The sequence below is a fragment of the Carassius carassius genome, chromosome 9 (genome assembly GCF_963082965.1).
Source record: "Carassius carassius chromosome 9, fCarCar2.1, whole genome shotgun sequence".
Lineage (NCBI taxonomy): Eukaryota > Metazoa > Chordata > Actinopteri > Cypriniformes > Cyprinidae > Carassius > Carassius carassius.
In genome coordinates, this window is record NC_081763.1 from 13,577,943 (window position 1) to 13,600,971 (window position 23,029).

At 38.6% G+C, this 23,029-nt stretch overlaps 1 protein-coding gene across 1 annotated transcript; it reads left to right on the forward strand.

The window, feature by feature from the left end:
- The first annotated feature begins 5,712 nt into the window (after positions 1 to 5,712).
- LOC132148567 (rho-related GTP-binding protein RhoN-like) lies at positions 5,713 to 23,017 on the forward strand. Its single transcript, XM_059557259.1, has 6 exons — positions 5,713 to 6,100; positions 6,857 to 6,944; positions 18,552 to 18,661; positions 21,235 to 21,369; positions 22,446 to 22,759; positions 22,830 to 23,017. The coding sequence occupies exons 1-5, from the start codon at positions 5,960 to 5,962 to the stop codon at positions 22,713 to 22,715; spliced, it is 744 nt and encodes a 247-aa protein (XP_059413242.1). The 5' UTR covers positions 5,713 to 5,959; the 3' UTR covers positions 22,716 to 22,759; positions 22,830 to 23,017.
- The last annotated feature ends 12 nt before the right edge of the window (positions 23,018 to 23,029 follow it).

The window sequence follows — 23,029 nt, forward strand, 5'->3', positions numbered from 1 at the left end:
TGGAGCGCCAAATGGGTCAAAATGAGGGGGTTTCCTATTCACCTATGTCAGTTTCTCAGTTAAACCCAGGACGGGCTCCTGATCTTCCGTTAAGCCCAGGACGGGCCCCTGATCCTCTGTTAAGCCCAGGAAGGGCTCCTGATCTTCCGTTAAGCCCAGGACGGGCTCTTGATCCTCATGTAAGCCCAGGACGGGCTCCTGATCCTCCTTTAAGCCCAGGACGGGCTCCTGATCCTCCTTTAAGCCCAGGACGGGCTCCTGATCCTCCTGTAAGCCCAGGACGGGCTCCTGATCCTCTGTTAAGCCCAGGAAGGGCTCCTGATCTTCCGTTAAGCCCAGGAAGGGCTCCTGATCCTCCTGTAAGCCCAGGACGGGCTCCTGATCCTCTGTTAGTCCCAGGACGGGCTCCTGATCCTCTGTTAAGCCCAGGAAGGGCTCCTGATTCCCCGTTAAGCCCAGGACGGGCTCCTGTTCCCCCGTTAAGCCCAGGACGGGCTCCTGTTCCCCCGTTAAGCCCAGGACGGGCTCCTGTTCCCTCGTTAAGCCCAGGACGGGCTCCTGATCCTCTGTTAAGCCCAGGACGGGCTCCTGTTCCCCCGTTAAGCCCAGGACGGGCTCCTGATCCTCCTTTAAGCCCAGGACGGGCTCCTGATCCTCCTTTAAGCCCAGGACGGGCTCCTGATCCCCCGTTAAGCCGAGGACGGGCTCCTGAACCCCCGTTAAGCCCAGGACGGGCTCCTGATCCTCCGTTAAGCCCAGGAAGGGCTCCAGCCCCAGAGCTTACTCCAATGCCTGCTCCTCCAAAATTCCCACCCTCCCACCCACTCCTGCCTCCTCCTCCGCTGTCGTCTGGCTGCCCCTCTGCTCGCCCTCAGCCTACCATCATTGTGGTGCGAGCTCAGCGGGACCGCCATCCTCCAGCGACGCCTTGGTCGGCGTCTCCCTCACCTCCGCCTCCAGCCTCTGAGGCCTGGACTCCGCCTCGGCCCGTTGACCCGTCGGCTCCACCATGGCTCCTAGCTCCTTCCTCTCCGCCGTGGCCCGGCAGTCCGCAGGCTCTGCCTGGCTCCCTCGTCCCTCCGGCTCCGCCTTGGTCTGGCGTCGTCCATCCTATGCCTCGGGACTCCACTCCTCCGGCTTCGCCTCATCCCTCCGTCCCTCCGGCTCCGTCAGGCTCCTTCATCCCCTCGGCTACACCTCGGTCACTCTGGCCTCACCGCGGCCTTCCGGATCCACATCGCCGCGTCAGTCACCAGAGCCATCAGTTCCGCCTAGGACCTCCGGCTCCTCCCCGTCACCCTGTCTCTTCGGCTCTCTGTCTCCGCCTCGGGCTCCTCCTCCACTTGCTCCGTTGCCGTGGGTCGAGTCCCTGGAGTCGGTGACCATTCCTCCTCCATGGCTCCTTCCTCCGTCGGCCCCACCTTGGGCCGTTATGGCTGTGGCCTGGGTCCTGCTGGGTACCTCCTGCTTCAGATCCTTCCTGTCTCCTCCCTGGCTCCTCCCTCCGTCATCTCCTCCCTGGCTCCTTCCTCTGTAGTCCCTGTCTGCTGGCCCCCTCCTGGGAGGCTGTCCTCCACCGGAACCTCCTCCCAAGTTCCCACCCACGCCTCCCTTTGTTGTTTCTACGGTGCGAGGACGCACCTACCGGGAGGGGGGAGTACTGTCACATACCTGGACTCATTTTGTGTGTTTTTGCCCCTGTGACCCAGTTTCTGTCTTCCGTGTTCGGTTTGATTAGTTCCCAGGTGTGTCTATTCTATTTCCCCATGTGTTCCATGTCCCGGTTAATTTAGTCATGCCATCCACCTGTGTTTTCCCAATTATCGTTTGTACTTAAGCCTTGTCCTTTCAGTTCTGTTTTGTCGGGTCTACTCGTCTACTTGTTACTCGTCTACTTGTCAACTTGTCTACTTGTCCACTTGTTACCTGTTACTTGCCACTTGCCACTTGCCACCTGTTATTTGCCACTTGCCTTGCCTATGTTTTATTTAATAAATCCTTGTTTCGTTTATCCCTCGGCTTCGTGTTCCTTCCAGCAGCGTAAGCCGTGACACTATTCTTATATTACTAGTCAGATCTGCTTTTTTACTCATCTTATGTTATGACTAGTCCAAATGGCTACAGTAGAGTTCAACAACAAAAAATTACTAGTAAAATAAAAAATCATACTAGTAACATTTAGAATAACTACTAGTATCTAATAAATGTGTACCAGTATCTATTAAATAAGTACTAGTATCTATTTAATAGGTACTAGTATCTAATGAATGAGAACTAGTTTTTAATAAATAAGCACTAGCACCTAATGAATAAGTACTAGTATCTAATAATAAGTACTAGTATCTAAAAAATAAGTACTATCTAATTGATAAGTACCAGTATCTAATAATAAGTACTAGTATCTAATGAATGAGTACTAGTATCTAAAAAATACACACTAGTACCTAATGAATAACTACTAGTACATAAAAATTAAGTACTAGTCACTACTGGAATACATACTAGTCAAAACTCAATAGTTGATATCTCAATGACGGATCCCCATAGAAGTCAATAGCAAAAATTGTAAATTTGTTACTAGTAACAATATAAAAGTTACTAGTAACTATTGAAATAAGTACTAGTATCTAAAGAAAAAGTACTAGTGTCTAATAAATAAATACTAGTATCTAATAAATAAGTACTAGTATCTAATAAATAAGTACTAGTATTTAATCAATAAGTACTAGTATCTAATAAATAAGTATCTAATGAATAAGTACTAGTACCTAAAAAATACACACTAGTACCTAATGAATAACTACTAGTACATAAAAATTAAGTACTAGTCACTACTGGAATACATACTAGTCAAAACTCAATAGTTGATATCTCAATGACGGATCCCCATAGAAGTCAATAGCAAAAATTGTAAATTTGTTATTCGTAACAATATAAAAGTTACTAGTCACTATTGAAATAAGTACTAGTATCTAAAGAAAAAGTACTAGTGTCTAATAAATAAATACTAGTATCTAATAAATAAGTACTAGTATCTAATGAATAAGTACTAGTAAGTTTACAAAAGACACTAGTACCTAAAAAATAAGCACTAGTAGATAAAGAATAAGTACTAGTACTTAATGGAAAAGATACTAGTATCTAAAAAATAAGTACTAGTAACTTGAAAAAAAGATACTAGTACAGCCTATAGATTAAATGTTACAAAGGCTTTCCATAACCCAATGCTAAATAAAACAACATGAAATGTTTGTCTATCGTGACAAGTGCTTGTCTCGTGGTATTTGTCTCCCTCTGTTGGTAACGGCGGGCAGCGCTTAATGGTGTGGCTGTGCAATAGAACTGTCTGCGGATGATGGTTTTCAGTAAAGGTTGGGTTTAGGGCGTGAACTGAATGCCTGAACGCAATACAGAATATAGAAGTACGATTTCAGTTCCTGGCCAAAACTGAATCAAATTTTACTATAATCTCTTTTTTTAAATACCATTTTAAAAGTTGGCTTAAGACCACATATAGTAGCCCATATAAAGAAGCTGAGAACTCACAATGACTATTAAAACAAATCAAAATAATTATTGCATTCTTGTAAACGATAAACGATAAACGATGTCCCCTCTTCAATCAGATTTAATTCTATAACCAAATAAACAAAGTGAGCAGATGTCCACACCACTCCAAAAAAATAACAATAAAATAAATAAATAAATAAATAAATAAATAAATAAATAAATAAATAAATAAATTATATATATATATATATATAAATTCAACTGACCAAAATCTTTCAAGATTCAACAGCAGATGGCGGCATTACCTTTACAATGAACGCAAAAAAACAGAAAAAAAAAACAGCCTTGTAGACAGTCTTGCACTGAAAACCTATTTTGGCAGAAACATAAATGTGTAATTAAGGCTAAACCAGTAACTTTTTTAACATGCTGTTGAAACTATGTAAAATAATACAATATTTATCTAATACATTTTTTTTTAAATTAGATCTAAGGTGTGTGTGTGTGTGTGTGTGTGTGTGTGTGTGTGTATACACTCACCTAAAGGATTATTAGGAACACCTGTTCAATTTCTCATTAATGCAATTATCTAATCAACCAATCACATGGCAGTTGCGTCAATGCATTTAGGGGTGTGGTCCTGGTCAAGACAATCTCCTGAACTCCAAACTGAATGTCAGAATGGGAAAGAAAGGTGATTTAAGCAATTTTGAGCGTGGCATGGTTGTTGGTGTCAGTCGGGCCGGTCTTAGTATTTCACAATCTGCTCAGTTACTGGGATTTTCACGCACAACCATTTCTAGGGTTTACAAAGAATGGTGTGAAAAGTGAAAAACATCCAGTATGCAGCAGTCCTGTGGGCGAAAATGCCTTGTTGATGCTAGAGGTCAGAGGAGAATGGGCCGACTGATTCAAGCTGATAGACGAGCAACTTTGACTGAAATAACCACTCGTTACAACCGAGGTATGCAGCAAAGCATTTGTGAAGCCACAACATGCACAACGTTGAGGCGAATGGGCTACAACAGCAGAAGACCCCACCGGGTACCACTCATCTCCACTACAAATAGGAGAAAGAGGCTACAATTTGCACAAGCTCACCAAAATTGGACAGTTGAAGACTGGAAAAATGTTGCCTGGTCTGATGAATCTCCATTTCTGTTGAGACATTCAGATGGTAGATTCAGAATTTGGCATTAACAGAATGAGAACATGGATCCATCATGCCTTGTTACCACTGTGCAGGCTGGTGGTGGTGGTGTAATGGTGTGGGGGATGTTTTCTTGGCACACTTTAGGCCCCTTAGTGCCAATTGGGCATTGTTTAAATGCCACGGCCTACCTGAGCATTGTTTCTGACCATGTCCATCCCTTTATGACCACCATGTACCCATCCTCTGATGGCTACTTCCAGCAGGATAATGCACCATGTCACAAAGCTCGACTCATTTCAAATTGGTTTCTGAAACATGACAATGAGTTCACTGTACTAAAATGGCCCCCACAGTCACCAGATCTCAACCCAATAGAGCATCTTTGGGATGTGGTGGAACGGGAGCTTCGTGCCCTGGATGTGCATCTTACAAATCTCCATCAACTGCAAGATGCTATCCTATCAATATGGGCCAACATTTCTAAAGAATGCTTTCAGCACCTTGTTGAATCAATGCCACGTAGAATTAAGGCAGTTCTGAAGGCGAAAGGGGGTCAAATTAAATTCATCAAAAGATATAAGGTTTTCAGATGACTGACACTGTCTCTGAGAAATCCACATTCTCCACTTTAAGAGATTCAGACTTTCCTCTAATATAGGCTACAGACATATTTTTGGTTTATAATTGTAACCTGAACTTTCTCAACACTCTGTAGCTAACACATTAATATTTAGAGACAGAAATATAATTTTAGTGTAAAATACGAATTTATAATTAACAGAGATCGCACTCACAAAGAGCAATGGAATTCTTTCCAAATTAAATATTTTAGATAGTATAGAAATTGTGACTTTTTGACAGTTATTGATAAATTGCACTAATGTTCCAAGTACGTGTATTTAATGCAAATTTCTTGATATATTGAATGACCTTGGGAACCCTGGATGGGCGACTCAGTGATGTGTTAAATCGCATCGTTAAAACAATTTCCATTCACGAGCCAGAGGGGTCGCTTAATTTACACCATGCCCACAGCACAGCAGGAAGGCAACATCCCCGCATCGTGTCATTAGAACTCAAGAGAAGTGAGTCAAGAGGCAGCAGCACGACCCGCACGCCCGGCTCATGACGCGAGACTCACTCGAGAGCGCGTGGTGTCACCGTGGGAAACAGGAGACTGACTGGCGGACAGGGGAGGGGCGCGCGCCGGTGTGTGAGTGGACGCTCGCTCTTGCACATCGCCGTTCACTCAGAGAATCATTCATTCAGCGCTAGAGGAGCGTCATCAGGCAGCGGATGGTGCTCGTGCTGATAGTGAAGATGATGATGATGATGATGGAGGGACAGTGCAGCCGCTGCAAGATCGTGGTGGTCGGTGACACTCAGTGTGGAAAAACGGCGCTGCTGCATGTGTTCGCCAAGGACAGCTACCCAGAGGTGAACGGATCTTAATACTTTTCTTTCTATCTAAAAAAAAAATAATAATAATAAATAAAATAAGTTATTAAATATGACGAATGCAGCGATGAGAAAAGTCAGAGTATGTGTGAAAGTAGCCTAGTATGACTGTTTCAAGCCAATGAACTGTAAGTTGCATTAAATGTAGTGTGATTTTTAGTTCATAATATGTTACGAGTTAAATCATCTGCATGATGTCTCGTGCTTGTGTATTAACGGACTGGTCACATTAGAGTGCATGTGGATAAAAAGATGAGCAAGAAGCTCGTTTTTAACTTGGCACGGAGGCGTTCACTGAACGAGACGCAGAAGTGAGACTGCTAGCAACCAGGGTGCGAATTGAGTTCGTCACACGTATTATTTTTACATATGCATTTTAATCACTGACGAACAAAAAAAAAAATGTATATATATATATTATTTTTCAAGTAAGAGCCAGATGGACATCGAATATGTTTTTAAGAAATTGTCTGACAACTCTAAGTTAGCCAAGAGACCATTCGTTCTCAAATAAGAATTTTTTTCCCCAACTGTCTGAAGTAAGAAAATAAAATAATAAATAGGCTAACTTATAATAATAACCAGCGAAATATAACAGAAATCGAGTTTGACGAATGAGTAACCATAGCAACTGTAGGCTGCGCCATGATTTTAATTAAAAATAAATCACTATTTCTTGGTTTTGTTATTTAAACATAGCATTTTTTAATTTAAAAAAAAATTTTTTTTTTGCAGAATTACGTGCCCACAGTGTTTGAGAACTACACGGCGAGCTTTGAGATCGACAAGCACCGCATCGAGCTGAACATGTGGGACACATCAGGTGAGAGCTGGCTTGGCATCAAAATCACATTCATTTATTTTTGAAAAATCGTACTTTTACCAAATGCTGGGTATACAGCAGGGCACTGTATACTGTATCACTTGACATGAACTAGAAGTAATGTCAATGTGACTTTTAAGTTTAATCTGTTTGACCTATTATCAGTTCACACAGTCAAAACACAGATTTGGATTTAAACATTAAATGTGCATGATAATTTCACGCCACTCAGTTAAATAAACATGCTTGTAATGCAGTCAACTATTATTACAATGTACTCATTATCTCTCTCTCTCTCTCTCTCTCTCTCTCTCTCTCTCTCTCTCTCTCTCTCTCTCTCTCTCTCTATATATATATATATATATATATATATATATATTAAAATCCATATGAAATTAGCCAGTCTGCTAAAGGTAGTATACTAGTATTCCAGTCCAAACATAGCCAGTGATGTACTGTGACTCGAGCAGTAAGAAATCTTGCATGGATGAACAGATAGCAATAGCAAAAGCTGTACTGTAACAAATCCTGGTGCCTGTCTCTTCTATGCATGGACATGGTTCATTCCTGTCCCTCCTGGCTATTGACCCGTCCCATGGCTTGGCTGACCCCTTGTGAACTTGTATGGGAATTACTGAATATGGCTTTTTTGTTTTAGCAACATTTTCTCAAATATGTGACGTCTGAACTACAAAGTGTCAGGAAGCAGAAATTTATGTATACAGAGTAGGATATGATCCTGTTGTATTGCTATGGAGCAATATAACATTGCTATTGAGTTCTGGACCGTATCTGTGGGTGAGATCTATAATATAAATGGCTTTGTGTGGTAAGCCAGAACTCCAGTAATATGTTCAGGGCTGTGAGTGAGTGTTTGTACACTACTGTCAGTGTGGATTTTAGCACACTTGGTGTTAAGCTACATCATTGCTGACACACACTCATCCTGACGCACACTTCAGGGGGTTTCTCAGCAAGTGTGACCCATAAATCCACCGCTCTAGGCCTCTGCATGTTTCCCCACCCTGCTATAAAAATCCTTTATGGGAATTTCTTTTCTTGTCATCTCCATTTTTAAGTTCCTGTGGGAATGTTTTCCTCTCTTGCTGTTGTTGTTGGTTTGGCTTTGCTGGGTCAGACTGTAACCCTGTCGAGAATAAATCTTCGCTTAACTGTAAGCGCTCTCATACCACAATCGGGGACACAAGAGTGTTTCAATGTGGACTGTGTCAACCGGTTTTGATCTCTATCACTGTAAAAAGTTTGTCAGTAAGCCCTCTTGACAACAGCCAGGCACCCAGCGGCTTTGTGTGCAAAAGTATATATATATTTATTTACATCTGTTTTATTGGCTGATACATCTTACCAAAGTTACCTAAAATAATTCAAAATTTCAGAAAAATTGAATGCAAACAGAAATGAAGTTAAGTGTTAAACTGAAGCTTTTCCCAATGTATGGCCACATACATTAGATGTGTTTCTGTATCACTTGTGCCACCAAATGCATTTCAAAAACAATGGCTATATTTGGAAATGCATGGCACACTACTCTTACTATTTCTGTAGTATGTATACTGTGCAAATCTTTGCAGGAATGGAATACCCAGATGACCTTCTACATTTGAGAAAATGTGCAGTATACAACAGAGCTCACTGCATGAAATATTGTATCCCACAATGCAATGAACTTGACTTGATCTTCCATATCCAGCGTGATGAACGAGCCTGACAATAATGCAAGTGGATGGGAATCACAGTTAAAACATACAATAAAACAAAACAAAAAACATACACAAACAAAACCAAATTAAACCCTGTGACTCATGGCAATACATTGATGTGTAAAGACATAAAAACGATCGGTCTGTGCAAAAAATTGAACAGTATTTATATAGTTTTTTTTTCTCTGATGCACTGCAATGCATGAACTTTGACACTCCTAATTGAGTTCGTAGATAGAGTGTCAATGGTCCATTTGAGAGATAGGTGGTGGTTATGCACTTATAATGCTGCGTTTCCACCTAAATTACCCGGAACATTTGTACCTGGAACTTTTTTCCCCAGGAACTTTTTCCCCCCAGACCTGTTGCTTTCTGCGTTTCCACCACGGTGTAAAGTACCGGGAAGATTTCGGCAAATAGACTGGTGACGTAGGTCTCTCAATACAATGTACGCTGATTTTGGACGTGCATCCTCGGTAGTTCAGACTTTGTGCATTCGACTCGGGAGTTTGATGTCCGCGACGACGCAAATCCGGTAAATCTGCAAACAGCAGCGTACTTGATAACTTCAGTCAGCTCGCCTTGACTACTGATTTTCCTCTCTGTATATTTACAATAAAACGAAATAGGATATCAAATACCACTGCCTCCTTTCGTTTTCATTTAAACATAATAACAGCTGCAGAAATGTACTTAGTTCAGGGATATGTGTATATATACAGCCATTACAATGAAACGAAATATTATATAAAATTGCCTTTTTTATTTTCCTTTTAACATATAGATAAATTGAATACAGACCAAAGATAACCTGTTAGATTTACCCAAAACGAAACAGATTATGGGTTAAGGTTAGGGTTAGGGTTAGGGTTAGACCGCTAGGAGGCGCCTTCTGGCCCATTTTTATCTGCTTCTAATATTGACGCTAGAGGGTGCCATGTGCGTAGGATGTTGACGAAATGTCAAGAGTGTCAGTATATGACGCCTTGGGATGAGAACGGGCTGAATATTTTGAAAATGATCCGAATAAATGGTGGTTGAACTCAACCAATGCTGTGTGAACTCGACCAATCAGCATGTTCAGCGCACAAGTCCCGCCCCCGAAAGTTCCGGAACTTTGAAAAAGTACTACCTCGCTGGCAGGTACTTTCTGAGGGGCATTTTTTTACCTGGAACTTTATTTAGTTCCTGGTTCCTGCGGTGGAAACACACCGAGTACCAGGCCAAAGTCCCTAGTTCCTGGGTAAAGTTCCTGCGGTGGAAACGCAGCCAGATGGATCTAAAGATCCTGAAACAGGACACACAGCAGCAGCAATATATGTTCCGGGGTTCAGGTATAATAGCAAAAAGCAAAACATCCAATCATCTATCAGTTTATACAATAGAAATGATTGCAATATTATTGGCTCTTCAGTGGGTTGAAAAGATTAATATATCTAATGAGTGGTAAATCTTTGGCTAGACAAGACATTTTATCAGACATTTTACAAGTTTATTCTAAATGCAAATAAAAACAGTTATCTCTTTTGTATGGATAACTGCACATATAGGAATGGAAGGAAATTAAGTGGTAGATCAAATAGCACAAAAAATACAAACAAACATTATAACATCCAGACAAAAGTTTAGATTAATTAACAAAAAGCATTAAAAGATATTTGGCAAAGTAAATGGGATGTTGAGAATATAGGACTACATTTATATAAAATAAAAATAAAAATAGTTGGAAATGAGAGCACTTAATCAATCATTATATATAATAGGAAAACATAAGTCTGGTCTTTGTGTTAAACATGATCTTTCTGAAACAGTTGTTTTGATATCATGTAAAGGATATGATAACGCAAGATTACAATTTACAGAAGCACTTCATATAGGAATTAATCACAACTCACTTCAGAAATAGTTAAATAAAGATGCAACTATAAATATGTTTCACATACCATTTAAGTATCTCAAAGATACAGAGTTAATGAAAAGGATTTAAATAATTAAATAATTATGTTTTTTTTTCTTTCTTTCCTTAAGTTTTCTCTTAACATCAATGCTCCACACTCCATCCTAGTAGGTGGTGGTATATGTACCTAAAGCTGGTTTGCCAACCACAATAAAAACATTAAAGAAAAAGAAGAAAAAATTCCATTGCGTGACGATTAAGCTAAATAAAGACGATCATATTTTGCTCATGTTTTGGTGGCATCTAATGGTGGCAATGTAACTAAAATCACCACACACACCATTTCCCAATTCTAAATAGGCATACTATTATTAAATACTACTATTTTATTTACATAATAATATCTCATGTTTAAGCATTATAAAGACACCAAAAATGTCTAAGAAAATAATCGTTATTACCAAACCACATATTTTAAGTCTAAACAACAACATTCTCACCTAAAAAACTTAAAATTACATCCTGTGACACAAAAACAGTATTGTTTATAAAATAGTGATTTTGGTACATTTAGAAACTAATATGCATCTTTTTAGGGCTAAATAAGGGTACCGCACAGGTACCATTTTTCTGGGAGTGTAGGATTAAAGTATTTTGACATGAAAGGGATTCGCTTTAAGTGTTGCAAAATGATGTAACTATGTGAATACATCTGAATTTGTCACAATGTCGAGATTTGTTAGGGATTTGTAATGAATGTGTGTGAAAAGTGAATTTGCAGTTGTAAAATCGAGAGCTGGATTAGTGTTTTGGCCCGGCCATCTGGAGAACTAGGGCAACTAATGATTTGATGACTAATGAGAAATGAGTAATGAGAACGTTGAATGGTAATGAGAGGCTCCCTTTGTTTAACTGCGTGTAATTTGTTTTTCTGTTATATGTGTATGCTTTCTTCAGCTTTTTCCTCAGTATTTTCAGTAATTTTGAACCATCCCTCAGTTTGTATAACCAAACAAACTACATGCTGACAGAAATCCACTTACAAAGAAGTCTATAGGACTGTAAACATACAACTTCCACTGTATTATTCGCATTTCTGTCAATGCAGTTTTTGTTTGTTTTGAGATACTGAGAGTTGAGATGAAAATGGTAATTGACAGCAAGCTATATATGTTGTTGATAGAGTTTAATAGGGACTTTTTAAATGATAATTTACTCATGTCATTCCAGAGTTGATAACTATGTATGTATATATATATATATATATATATATATATATATATTTTATTTTTTTTTATTTTTTTTATGTCGTCAACACTTTTTTTGACAGTCCACTTTCTGACATTCTAACTATAAGTAATTTTGCAAGTACATGTCAGCTACCAGTCATTAGAGTATTAGTAGATTGTCTGCTTAAAATCTGCTAGAGCTTTATTTTGATGGTCCAACAGACATTTTACTGACTATAATTAAACTTTGCAAGTAGTACGTCAACTTATTCTACTAACCCTAACCTAACAGTCTACTAATACTTTAATTAATTAGTTGACATGTTGTTGCAAAGTTACTTATATTTAACAGAATATGTCTAAAGTTGAAGATATATAATCAAAATGTCCACACGGTGACTTTTATTGTTAATGCAAAAACGGTTCAAACATTCTTCAAAATTTTAAACAGGTCATATGGGTTTGCAATGACATGAAAGTCAGTAAATGATGAAAATTTAGATGAACTATCCCTTTAGGTATCCAATTTTGGAATTTAGATTACTTGAATTCTGCTAAAATAGTCAAACAAAAATTGCACTGTCAGTCATCAAACATAATGAGTCTTTGGTCGCTGTAATTTTGCTTATAGGTCAAAATAGCAAATACCAAATGCACAAGCTGGCAAAATGCTGCTATGGTTACCACTGTGTCAGTCATCAGTGATAAATCCTGCACACTGGAAATTAAATGTTAATGCAACATTTCAGTCATACAACCTTCATCAGGCATTGTTTCTGCTGGCTTAACATCCTTCTTTTCAGTTTAACCTTTTCATGCATTACCCTTAGGCCTGTTTAGAGCTGCCAAAATGCAAACATAAACACACATTCACACAGGTAATCACGCTGTCTCTCTGATGCTTCTTAATGAGGTGTCTGTCGATGTTTGTGTGAGCATATGTGTGCTTCTACTGAGCTAACTGACACTCTTGTGCTCACGGCTACATCTTCAACAATCTGTAATGACATTCCATAGAGTTCTGCTTCATCCACACACACACAGACACACACACACACATGCACACATCAGCACAGCTGGCGAGAGGTGAATCTAGGGACTGGAAGAGGAGAATGTTTACTGGCAAACATTCAGGTCAGCGTTTCATGCAGACACACTGTTCTTAACAAGACACAAATTATGTCTAGCACTACAGACATACTCATAGTAATAATGTCTCAAAAATAAAACAAAAAGAAAACAACCGGCCGAGATTTCTGTGGAGACATTTAATACCCACTGCAAACAAGACAGGAAATGAATGTTTTTTTAACATGGCGTGAATGTTTTTGGATTGGTGGAGGAGAGTGATCATAAATTACATAAATTATAAAGACTTCAAATTATAAAATAGAAAAACAGATTAAAAAAAGACAACAGGAGTGTTAAGAAATTAGCACGCACACATACAAATGCAAAGAGGCTGAGATACGGAGCAGCTGTACAATAAACACTGTTTCTGTGTGTGTGTGTGTGTGTGTGTGAGTGTGTATGTGTGTGTGTGTGAGTGTGTGTGTGTTTGTGTGTGTGTGTGTGTGTGTGTGTGCGGCGGGGGGGTTCATTAAACTATACTTTGGGGACAACTAAATAATCACATTCATTTCATAAAATGTAAAAATTTTATAAACATTATTTGACCTTTTGTTGTTATTATTATTACTTTGTTGTGGTTAAAGAGACCCCCCCCCTTCAAATGCGTAAATTAATAATAATTGAAAAAAAAAACAGAATCACTGAGTTGGAAAAAGGATCACCCCCCTCCTAAAATGACTTGTGTAAACTCAATCAGGTGTAGCTAACCACCTTCTCAATGGCGCATAAAAAGCCATTTGACTTTCAGCTGTGATCAGCTTTGGTCAGTTTGATCAGCTCAGCATAAAAAGAGCTTTCCTGGAGCATTTCAGTCCTTGGTAGTGCAACTAAAGCAAATTATGTGTGGCAAGGAACTGTCAGAAGATCTCCGGGATAAAGTTGTGGAGAGCCACAAGTCAGGAGATAGATACAAAAAAATGTTTTAACGGCTTTATCAATGCCTAGATGCACAGTGAAGTCTATTATTGAAAAATGGGAGGTATTTGGTACAACACAGACCCTCCCTGGATCAGGACGTCACTCCAAACTGGATGAAAGAGCCAAGAGAAAACTGGCCAGAGAAGCGACCAAAAGACCTACAGCAACTCTGAAGCAGCTGCAGAAATTTATGACAAAGAGTGGTGATTGTGTGCAAGTGACAACAATATCACAGATTCTCACAAATGTGGCTTGTATGGGAGGGTTGTAAGAAAAAAGCCACTCCTCAAAAAAGGCCTCATGCAGTCAAGACTGAGCTTTGACAAAACACACTTTAAAGATTCTGAGGCAGATGAGACTAAAACTTAATTATTTGTCCACAGCAGCAAACAATATCTCCTGTGAAAATCTAATACAGCTCACCGTCCCCAGATAACAGCGTTCCTCCAGTAAAGCATGGAGGTGGTAGGATCCTTTTCTGGGGGTTTCTCGGAAGCAGGGACTGGAGCACTTGTCAGGATTGAAGAAAAATAGATGGGGAAAAATACTGTCAAATTCTTGTAGAAAACCTTCTCCCCTCTGCCAGAAAGATGTCAATGGGAAGAAGTTTCACCTTCCAACATGACAATGACCCAAAGCACACAGCAGAACTGAGCACACAGAGGTTGAAGGAGAATAAGGTAAATGTCCTTGCATGGCCCAGTCAGAGTTCAGACTTAAACCCCACTGAAAATCTGTGCAACGACCTGAAGACTGCAGTCCACAAACACTCACCATCAAATTCACCTGAGCTTGAGCAGTCCTGCAAAGGAGAGTGGGCAAATATTGCAAAGTCTAGAGGGCCTATCATACACCTGGTGCATGTGTTTTTGCTAGTTTCAGCCCGACGCAGTTCTCATTTTCCCATCCTGCGTCGCGTTGTTTAAATAGCAAATGCATTTGCGCTCATTTGTGCGCTCATGGTCGTGCTGGTCTAAAACAGAGGTGTGTTCAGGTGCATTGTTGGCATGTTGCTATTTTGAGGAACTGAAAATAGACTGCACCATAAACCAACTCAAACCCAAAAAATTTTTTTTGTTATTTAAAGAGCACATTAGTATACAATTCACTCATTAGTAGGGATGTGCAGCAGCACATATACATTTTTAAATATAAAACAATAAAAGATTAAAATGTAATAGATTATTATTGTGTAGGCTACATGAATCTAAAATGTGCAAAGACTACAAGCTGTAATTAAAGCAAAAGGTGGTTCAAAAAATACTGACACAAGGGGGATCCTTTTTCCAACTCAGTGATTCAGGTTTTTTTGGGGGTGGGGGGGTTGTTGTTGTTTTTTCTGACATGTTGGTGTTGTATCTTGAACTTGGATGTTTTAAGTTTCATTGAGTAAATACAGCAGGATAAAACAAAATCTGTTTGTCTTCATTTCAGGCTTCAAAGTAACAAAATATTTTAATGGGGGGGGGGGGGGGTGATTCTTTTCTATACCCACTGTATATGTAAGGAATTAAAGGAAAATAATTCATACATAAAATAAATAAGTAATAAGTAATAATGGCAGTTGTTGTTGTTATTATTATTTCCTACATAATTAAATAGAAAATTTACAATTTGATTACAATTTTATATATATACAATCAACGGCCACTTTATTAGATACATCTGTTCAATTGCTTGGTAACACAAATTGGTAATCAGCCAATCACATGGCAGCAACTCAATGCATTTAGGCATCTAGATGTGGTGAAGATGACTTACTGAGGTTCAAACTGAGCATCAGAATGGGGAAGAAAGGGGATTTAAGTGACTTTGAACGTGAAGTGGTTGTTGGTGCCAGATGGGCTGGTCTGAGTATTTCAAAAACTGCTGATCTACAGGGATTTTCACACACAACTATCTCTAGGGTTTACAGAGAATAGTCCGAAAAAGAGAAAATATCCAGTGAGCAGCAGTTGTGTGGACGAAAATGCCTTGTTGATATCAGAGGTCAGAGGAGAATGGGCAGACTGGTTAGAGATGATAGAAAGGCAACAACTCAAATAACCAATCGTTCCAACCAAGGTATGCAAGTACCATCTCTGAACTCACAACACGTCGAACCCTGAAGCAGATGGACCACAGCAGGCAGCAGAAGACCACACCAGGAGCTGCTCCTGTCAGCTAAGAACAGGAAACAGAGGCTACAGTTCACACAGGGTCATCAAAATTGGACAATAGAAGATTGAAAAAATGTTGCCTGGTCTGATGAGTCTCGATTTGTGCTGGGACATTCAGATGGGAGGGTCAGAATTTGGCGTAAAGAACATGAAGGCATGAATCAATCCTGACTTGTCTCAATGGTTCAGGCTGGTGCTGGTGGTGTAATGGTGTGGGGGCTATATTCTTGGTACACTTTGGGCCCCTTACTACCAGTTTAACATTGTTTAAACTGCACAGCCTACCTGAGTATTGCTGCTGACCATGTCCATCCCTTTATGACTACAGTGTACTAGTGTACTAGTACTAGTTCTTGAACGATTCGTTCATTTTGACCTTAATGTGACTCGCGAAGAACAAGTCGTCTCGGGAAGTGATTCGTTCAGTCGTGCATGTGCAAAATTCTATAGGCTCTGTACTGGAATTAGTCAAGTTCCTCTGTTTCAGTCGATGCAGTCTGAGCCGGAAAGAGAATTGATTAGTTCATCTATTGAGTATTCGGGTTTTTCGAGTCATTCATTCAACACGTGGCAGACCCATAAGCTTTAACCTATGCAGTCTGAGCCTAAAAGAGATTTAATAATAATAATAACCAACTCTTTATTACCTTTGTTACAACATTCAGTGTATGGAAAATAACTTTCATGACAGAAATTCATACATTTATAAACTGTAAGAAGTAAAAAGCATGACAATTAACAACATCTTGAACATGACAATGAGTTCACTTTACTCACATGGCCTCCACAGTATCCAGATATCCATTCAATAGAGCAGCTTTGGGATGTGGTGAAACAGGAGATTCGCATCATGGATGTGCAGCCGACAAATCTGCAGCAACTGTGTGATGCAATCATGTCAATATGGACCAAAATCTCTGAGGAATGCTTCCAACACCTTGTTGAATCTATGCCATGAAGAATAAAGGCAGTTCTGAAGGCAAAAGGGGGTGGTCCAACCTTATACTAGCAGGGTGGCTCCTGAGGCCAGCCCATAATAACTGATCGCTTTGATCAGCGCTTCAAACACTCATTGTCACTCTCACACTTCCTCTCTCTCTGTCCCTCTCTATCTGTCTATGTCTGGATTTGTGTCCTCACTCGAGGGAAGGACAGGAGAGTGAGAGATGGTTTCTCTGTCAGGAAAGACAGAGAGTATGCCAGTTTTAGACAGTGGCAGTTCACAAGCCCATTCAAAGTACTGAGCATTATGTGCATTTTCTGAATGTGTCCCACATTCCCATGAGCTCAACTTGGCCATCACAAAGGAACTGGAAGCAGTATAACTTATTTATTTTATTTTATGTTTGTTAACTTTTGATCACACTGCTAAACAAATTAGTCACTATTACAAAAAATCAAATTAATAATAGTTATTGTTTTCTGTAATTATAACTGGTTAGTTTAAATGTAATTTGTTGAGGTCATGTGACAACAATAACATAATTCTGGCTACCTGAAATAAATAGGATCTAATAACTAGATTGCTAAAAGATGATAAAATATGGGTTAACTAAAATAAAATAAAAATACAAAAACCTGTTTTATTTCAGCTAGTTGCCAAGGAAATATTTATCAGTTTCATATAGTTGACTTAATGTACTAAATTAACTATATATATATATATATATATATATATATATATATATATATATATATATATATATATATATATATATATATATATATATATAAAAGAAACTAACAAAAATGGCAAACCACAATTCAATTACTAAAACTGTAACTAAAATTATAAGGGAAAATCTTAACATAAAAACTCATTCAAAATAATAATAATAATTATATCTCAATGATACTAAAATATCACTGGTGATAACCTCATCACATTGCATTAATAATGTCCAACTTTTATCTTGGAAACAGAACCATTTATTTTGCAGTTGTAATTTTTGGTTTGTTTGTTTGTTTTGTTTCGTTTTTTAAGATATCTCTGCTGTATTACTTTTGGTTCATTCAATACGCTGGAAATAGAAGTATCAAGTTGGGCACAATGCATTGTGGGAAACAGCGGGTAAGCCAGGAACACTGACCTGAGCTGAGTTATGATACTACTGTCAGAATTTGGATTTGTCTAAAATGTTTTGACTGTCATGAAAACACTATCATGGTGACTTGACTTGACTTGACTCGACTGAGCCCTGGGACAACGGTGGCTTAGAAAATTCATATAATGTGCACAGTATACAGAATACATTATTCTGCAGAAATAGTATGGAGACTAATGTTGAAAATCTTATTCTGAACACAGCCAAATAGAAATAATATACTGTGCTGGAATTAAACTGACCTCTCCTTCCGGTTCAGGCACTCACCACTGTAGAAACATCAGTCTTTTCTATCTTCTGCCCTGCTGTATGACCCACTGTACATCATTTGTACATGCCACAGCATTTGCAAATGCCATTAGCAGTGTTACCTCTTTGATTTGAACATCACCTTTATCGTAATGAAGTGTTTTCATCCTGACCCCTCACTGGGCTTGTGTTCTCCAGGGTCCTCGTATTATGATAATGTACGGCCCCTGGCGTATCCAGACTGTGATGCTGTGCTCATCTGTTTTGATATCAGCAGACCGGAGACGTTGGACAGCATCCCTAAGAAGGTCAGAACTTCCTCTTATTTCCTTTTCTCTGTTCTCTTATCCTAAAAAAGAAAAATATCAGTATAAACGTGCAACAGTGCGTTTTGGAATAACATTATAAGCTGTAGTTGTAAACACGCACATACTTGCAGCATTAGTCTCTCGCTGTGAAACACAATGTAATTGTCCACTAAGAGAAGTTTTTGTTTGTGGGTGTTTAGCAGTGGGAGTATGACGGCATTGTGGATTTACACAAAAACACAAGCTTTACCTAAATACAGATGCCAACAATTATGTGGTGATGAGGGTGTGAGCCTAGCGCTGAATGTGTTTTTCCATTTTAAGTATTTTTTATTATATGTTTTGTGAGAAAAAGATATTCAGATGAAAAGAGTGGGCAATAATATGAAACATCGCATGTATTTATATCAAAGATACAGTATACACTACCATTTAGAAGTTTGAGGTCTGCAAGTTTTTTTTTTCATAAAATGAATTTTTTTATTGAGAAAGAATGCATTAAACTGAGAAAAAAATGACAGTGATTTTGTTTTGACAATTTTATTTCCATTTTAAATGAATGCTGTTCTTTTGAACTTTCTATTCACTAAAGAATCTTGAAAACATGTACAGGTATCGCAGTCAGTAACTAGTTAGAGTAATAATATTACTTTTTTCTGTAGTGTAACAAATTAGTAATAAGATTTCAATAATAATATTACAGTTACCATCCGTAAAACAGCTTGCTATTATATTATCAATATAAATCATATTACTATAATTAAAAATCTTATTACCTTCTGTGATTTCTTTTGATAAAATACTGTCGACAATGTAGCTACAAATAATAGCTACAATTAGCTTCAAGCTACACATGAAAATTAATACAAAACTTTTACATAACAGTCACTATCAGTCGCCATTGAGTATTTGGCAATAACTTCTGACTGCGATTCAAGGTAGATTTTGGTCAAATGATGAGGCAGAAGTATATTGTTAGAAACATTTTGGGGGGTATTTTATGGGGAAGATTGATAAGAAATGTGACACTGCACACTGGAGTAAAGATGCTGAAAATTTAGCTTTGCATAAATTGCATTTTAAAATATATTAAAATAAAATATATTTTTTGGTTCTGTTATTTTGAATAGTAATAACATTTAAGGGTATTACTGTTCATATTGTATTTTTGATCACATAAATATAGACTTTGTGAGCGTAAGAGACTTTTTTAAAAAACATGGAAAAGTCAAAAACAGTCAAAAGTCAAAAACAGACCCTATATATTTGAACAATATAACTTTTTTTTAATTATAAAAGAGTGATTGTATTTGTAATTATCCCAAAATTTCTCCAAAAGCCTTTCATTCTCTAAACCATCACCGTTGTTCTTCTAACCCTGTTACTGCAGACACACTGAATGTCTTTACAGCAGTGACTTCAGCATCTCACCTCTGAGGCCACAGAGGCGGAGCTAAAGGCTGTTGTGGAATGTTGAGAGGCAGGCGGTGACCTCCGATTGGCCAGTTAACAGTGGCATTTAAGGTTAAAGATCACAGCATTGTTTGATGGATGGTTGAACACATTCAGAACTTGTGGAATGGTTCCATAGCTGAGATAGCTGAACCTTTGCAGGGGTTGGTGAACAACACACACACACACACACACACAAATACACCAAGCATGCTGACACACACAAGCTGTCTGTATAACTGGCTTTAGATGGTTCTGCATTAGCAGGAATGTTCCTGAAACGGGTCTTGTTGGGGTCATTTTAAGCTTCATTGATGTAAAAGTATATTTAAAACCATTGTTGTTTACCATGCTGTGGTTTAATTAGTTAAAAACTGCTGTAAATATTGTGCGATTTGATTGTGAAAGTAATCAATGTGAAAGTAGTCAGATTGCTTCCCTAATTCTCTCGTATGTACGCACAACTACATTATGCACTCATTATGTGCATATAAACTACAAGGAGCTGAAGCAATGTACAGTACCACAGGCTCACTGTATCACAGCGGAAACAACTATTGCAAGTACTGGCCATAAAATGAAATCAAATATTTAAATGTTACTCCTAAAATTTTACTACTGCTGTTAATAGCTATGTAAGGAAGAAAGGTAGATAAACAGTTAAAATATTATTATAATTTTAAAATTATAGTTTTCTATTTGAATTGATTTTGAAGTGTCATTTATCCCTGTGATGCAAAGCTGAATTTTCATCATCATTACTCCAGTCTTCAGTGTCACATGATCCTTCAGAAATCTAATATGTCTAATATGCTGATTTGCTGCTCAAGAAACATTTATCATTATTAATGTTGAAAACAGTTATGCTGCTTTATATTTTTGTGAGGATTCTTTGATGATTAGGAAGAATTTATTTGAAATAGAAACTTATTTGTAACAATGTAAATCAGTTTGGTCAATTTCATGTGTCTCTGCTGAATACAAGTATTAATAAAAATAATAAATAAATGTGAGCACAAACCTTTGAACAGAAGTGTAGATCAGTAGGTAGGTATGTAGATGGGTCGGTCAATAGATGGATAGATGCTTTTATCTAAAGATTCTTTCTTTCCTTCTTTCAGTGGCAGGTGGAGGCTCAAGAGTATTGTCCTAATGCAAAGTTGGTGGTGGTTGGGTGTAAGATGGATATGAGAACAGATGTCAGCACCTTACTGGAACTGTCCAAACAGAGACTAATACCTGTCACTCATGAACAGGTGAGCGTACACACACTCACACACACACACAGAGGACAAGAACATGATGAGAAAAGAGAGGACATTAGTGTTTATTCAACTGCTCAAACATAAGAACAAAGATGCATGGTACTACACAAACATGCCTTTACATAGTCTGGAAGTCTGCTAGCAAGTTAACAGAACAAATATACCTTGTAGACTGTCAATTCAAGATCAAAAAAAGATGTGTGCGAACTGTAAAATGTATTGAAGAGCATGTGTGTGAATAAAAAAGTCCCATAAAAAAAAATCTAAAACAAATCCGTTTTAAGGTTGAGCCCTGCCTTCCTCAGTGACTACATGAAAATATTGTTTCAAATATTTTTAGATGGAAGTACAGTATCACACTCTGCAGTTGACTGATGTCACAGCTTGAAATGTCATGTCATCCAGGCCCATGTTGCGTTTGAAACTGTTTCTTAAGCACGCACAGACACTAAATGAAAGCTCTATAATTACACACAGAAACTGAAGTCCAGAGAGAGAAGTAGAAAATGTTTCCTTTATTACGTCAATGCTCTGAGCTGGTCAACTTGTTGTAGCAACATTTCATTATAAAACACCTAGCTCTCTCTGTATTTCTACTCTGTACTGAGAATAAGATATGGCACTTCACATGAAAATGGTGCAATTCTGTGTCCCACTACTTTCAGTTTAAAGGATTAGAGGCACAAAGTATATGTTTTTGTTGTGAGGCCTATTAGACATGTATTTTCACTGACCTTTTGTTGGAGAAATAAATGACATTTTAGAAGAGCTTCAGGTCTTATTTATGCACCCTATTTGTGGAAAGTATATGAGAAAAAAAAAATTAGCTGACGTGAACAAAAAGTGCGAGAAGGGAGGGGATGAAAAAACAGTTGAGTGGCATGTTTATTTTTGCTGTGACATTTGGTTCAGCTTTTGCTGTAATTCATACGAACACCAAAAAAGGGTTTCCATTAAATAACGTGAGAGAGAGGAGTGACAAGCAAATTGAGAAAAGATAATGTAAATTCACTTGGATGTTTCTGACACGATACAATTAAGCTGACTTGTTTCTTTCTGTCTATCAGGGGAGCTCACGAGCACGCGAGCTGGGTGCAGTTGCGTATGTGGAATGTTCGTCCCGAATGTGCGTGAACAGTGTCCGAGACGTCTTTCACATCACCACGCTGGTGTCCGTCAGACGTGAGGCCATCCCGAGCCTCAAGAGAAGCTCATCGCGCCACGCTCTCAAGCGCATATCTAATCAGCCTCTACTGCCAGTCAGCTCACAAGCCACGCCCCTTGAACCCACCCCGGCCCTCAGGGAGGACAGAGCCAAGAGCTGCACAATCATGTAGACTAATGCACACACAGACACAGTGGTGTGTGTGTGTGTGTGTGTGTGTGTGTGTGTGTGTGTGTGAATGAAGAGATCTGCACAAAAAGAGACAGATTCTCTGTATTCATGGGAGGGTCATATTGTCCCATATATATGGCCAATATGGGATTGTACAGCTGTGTGAATACATTATACAGAGTTCTATTTATTAACTTCAAGTTTTCTTTTATTTTTTATCATTGTGGTATTGCTTTGCAGACGTAAGTGTCACAAACTGTGTAAAGCAGATGCAAAAGAATAATAAAAAAAAAAGGTTTGGAATTTTTTGTGTGG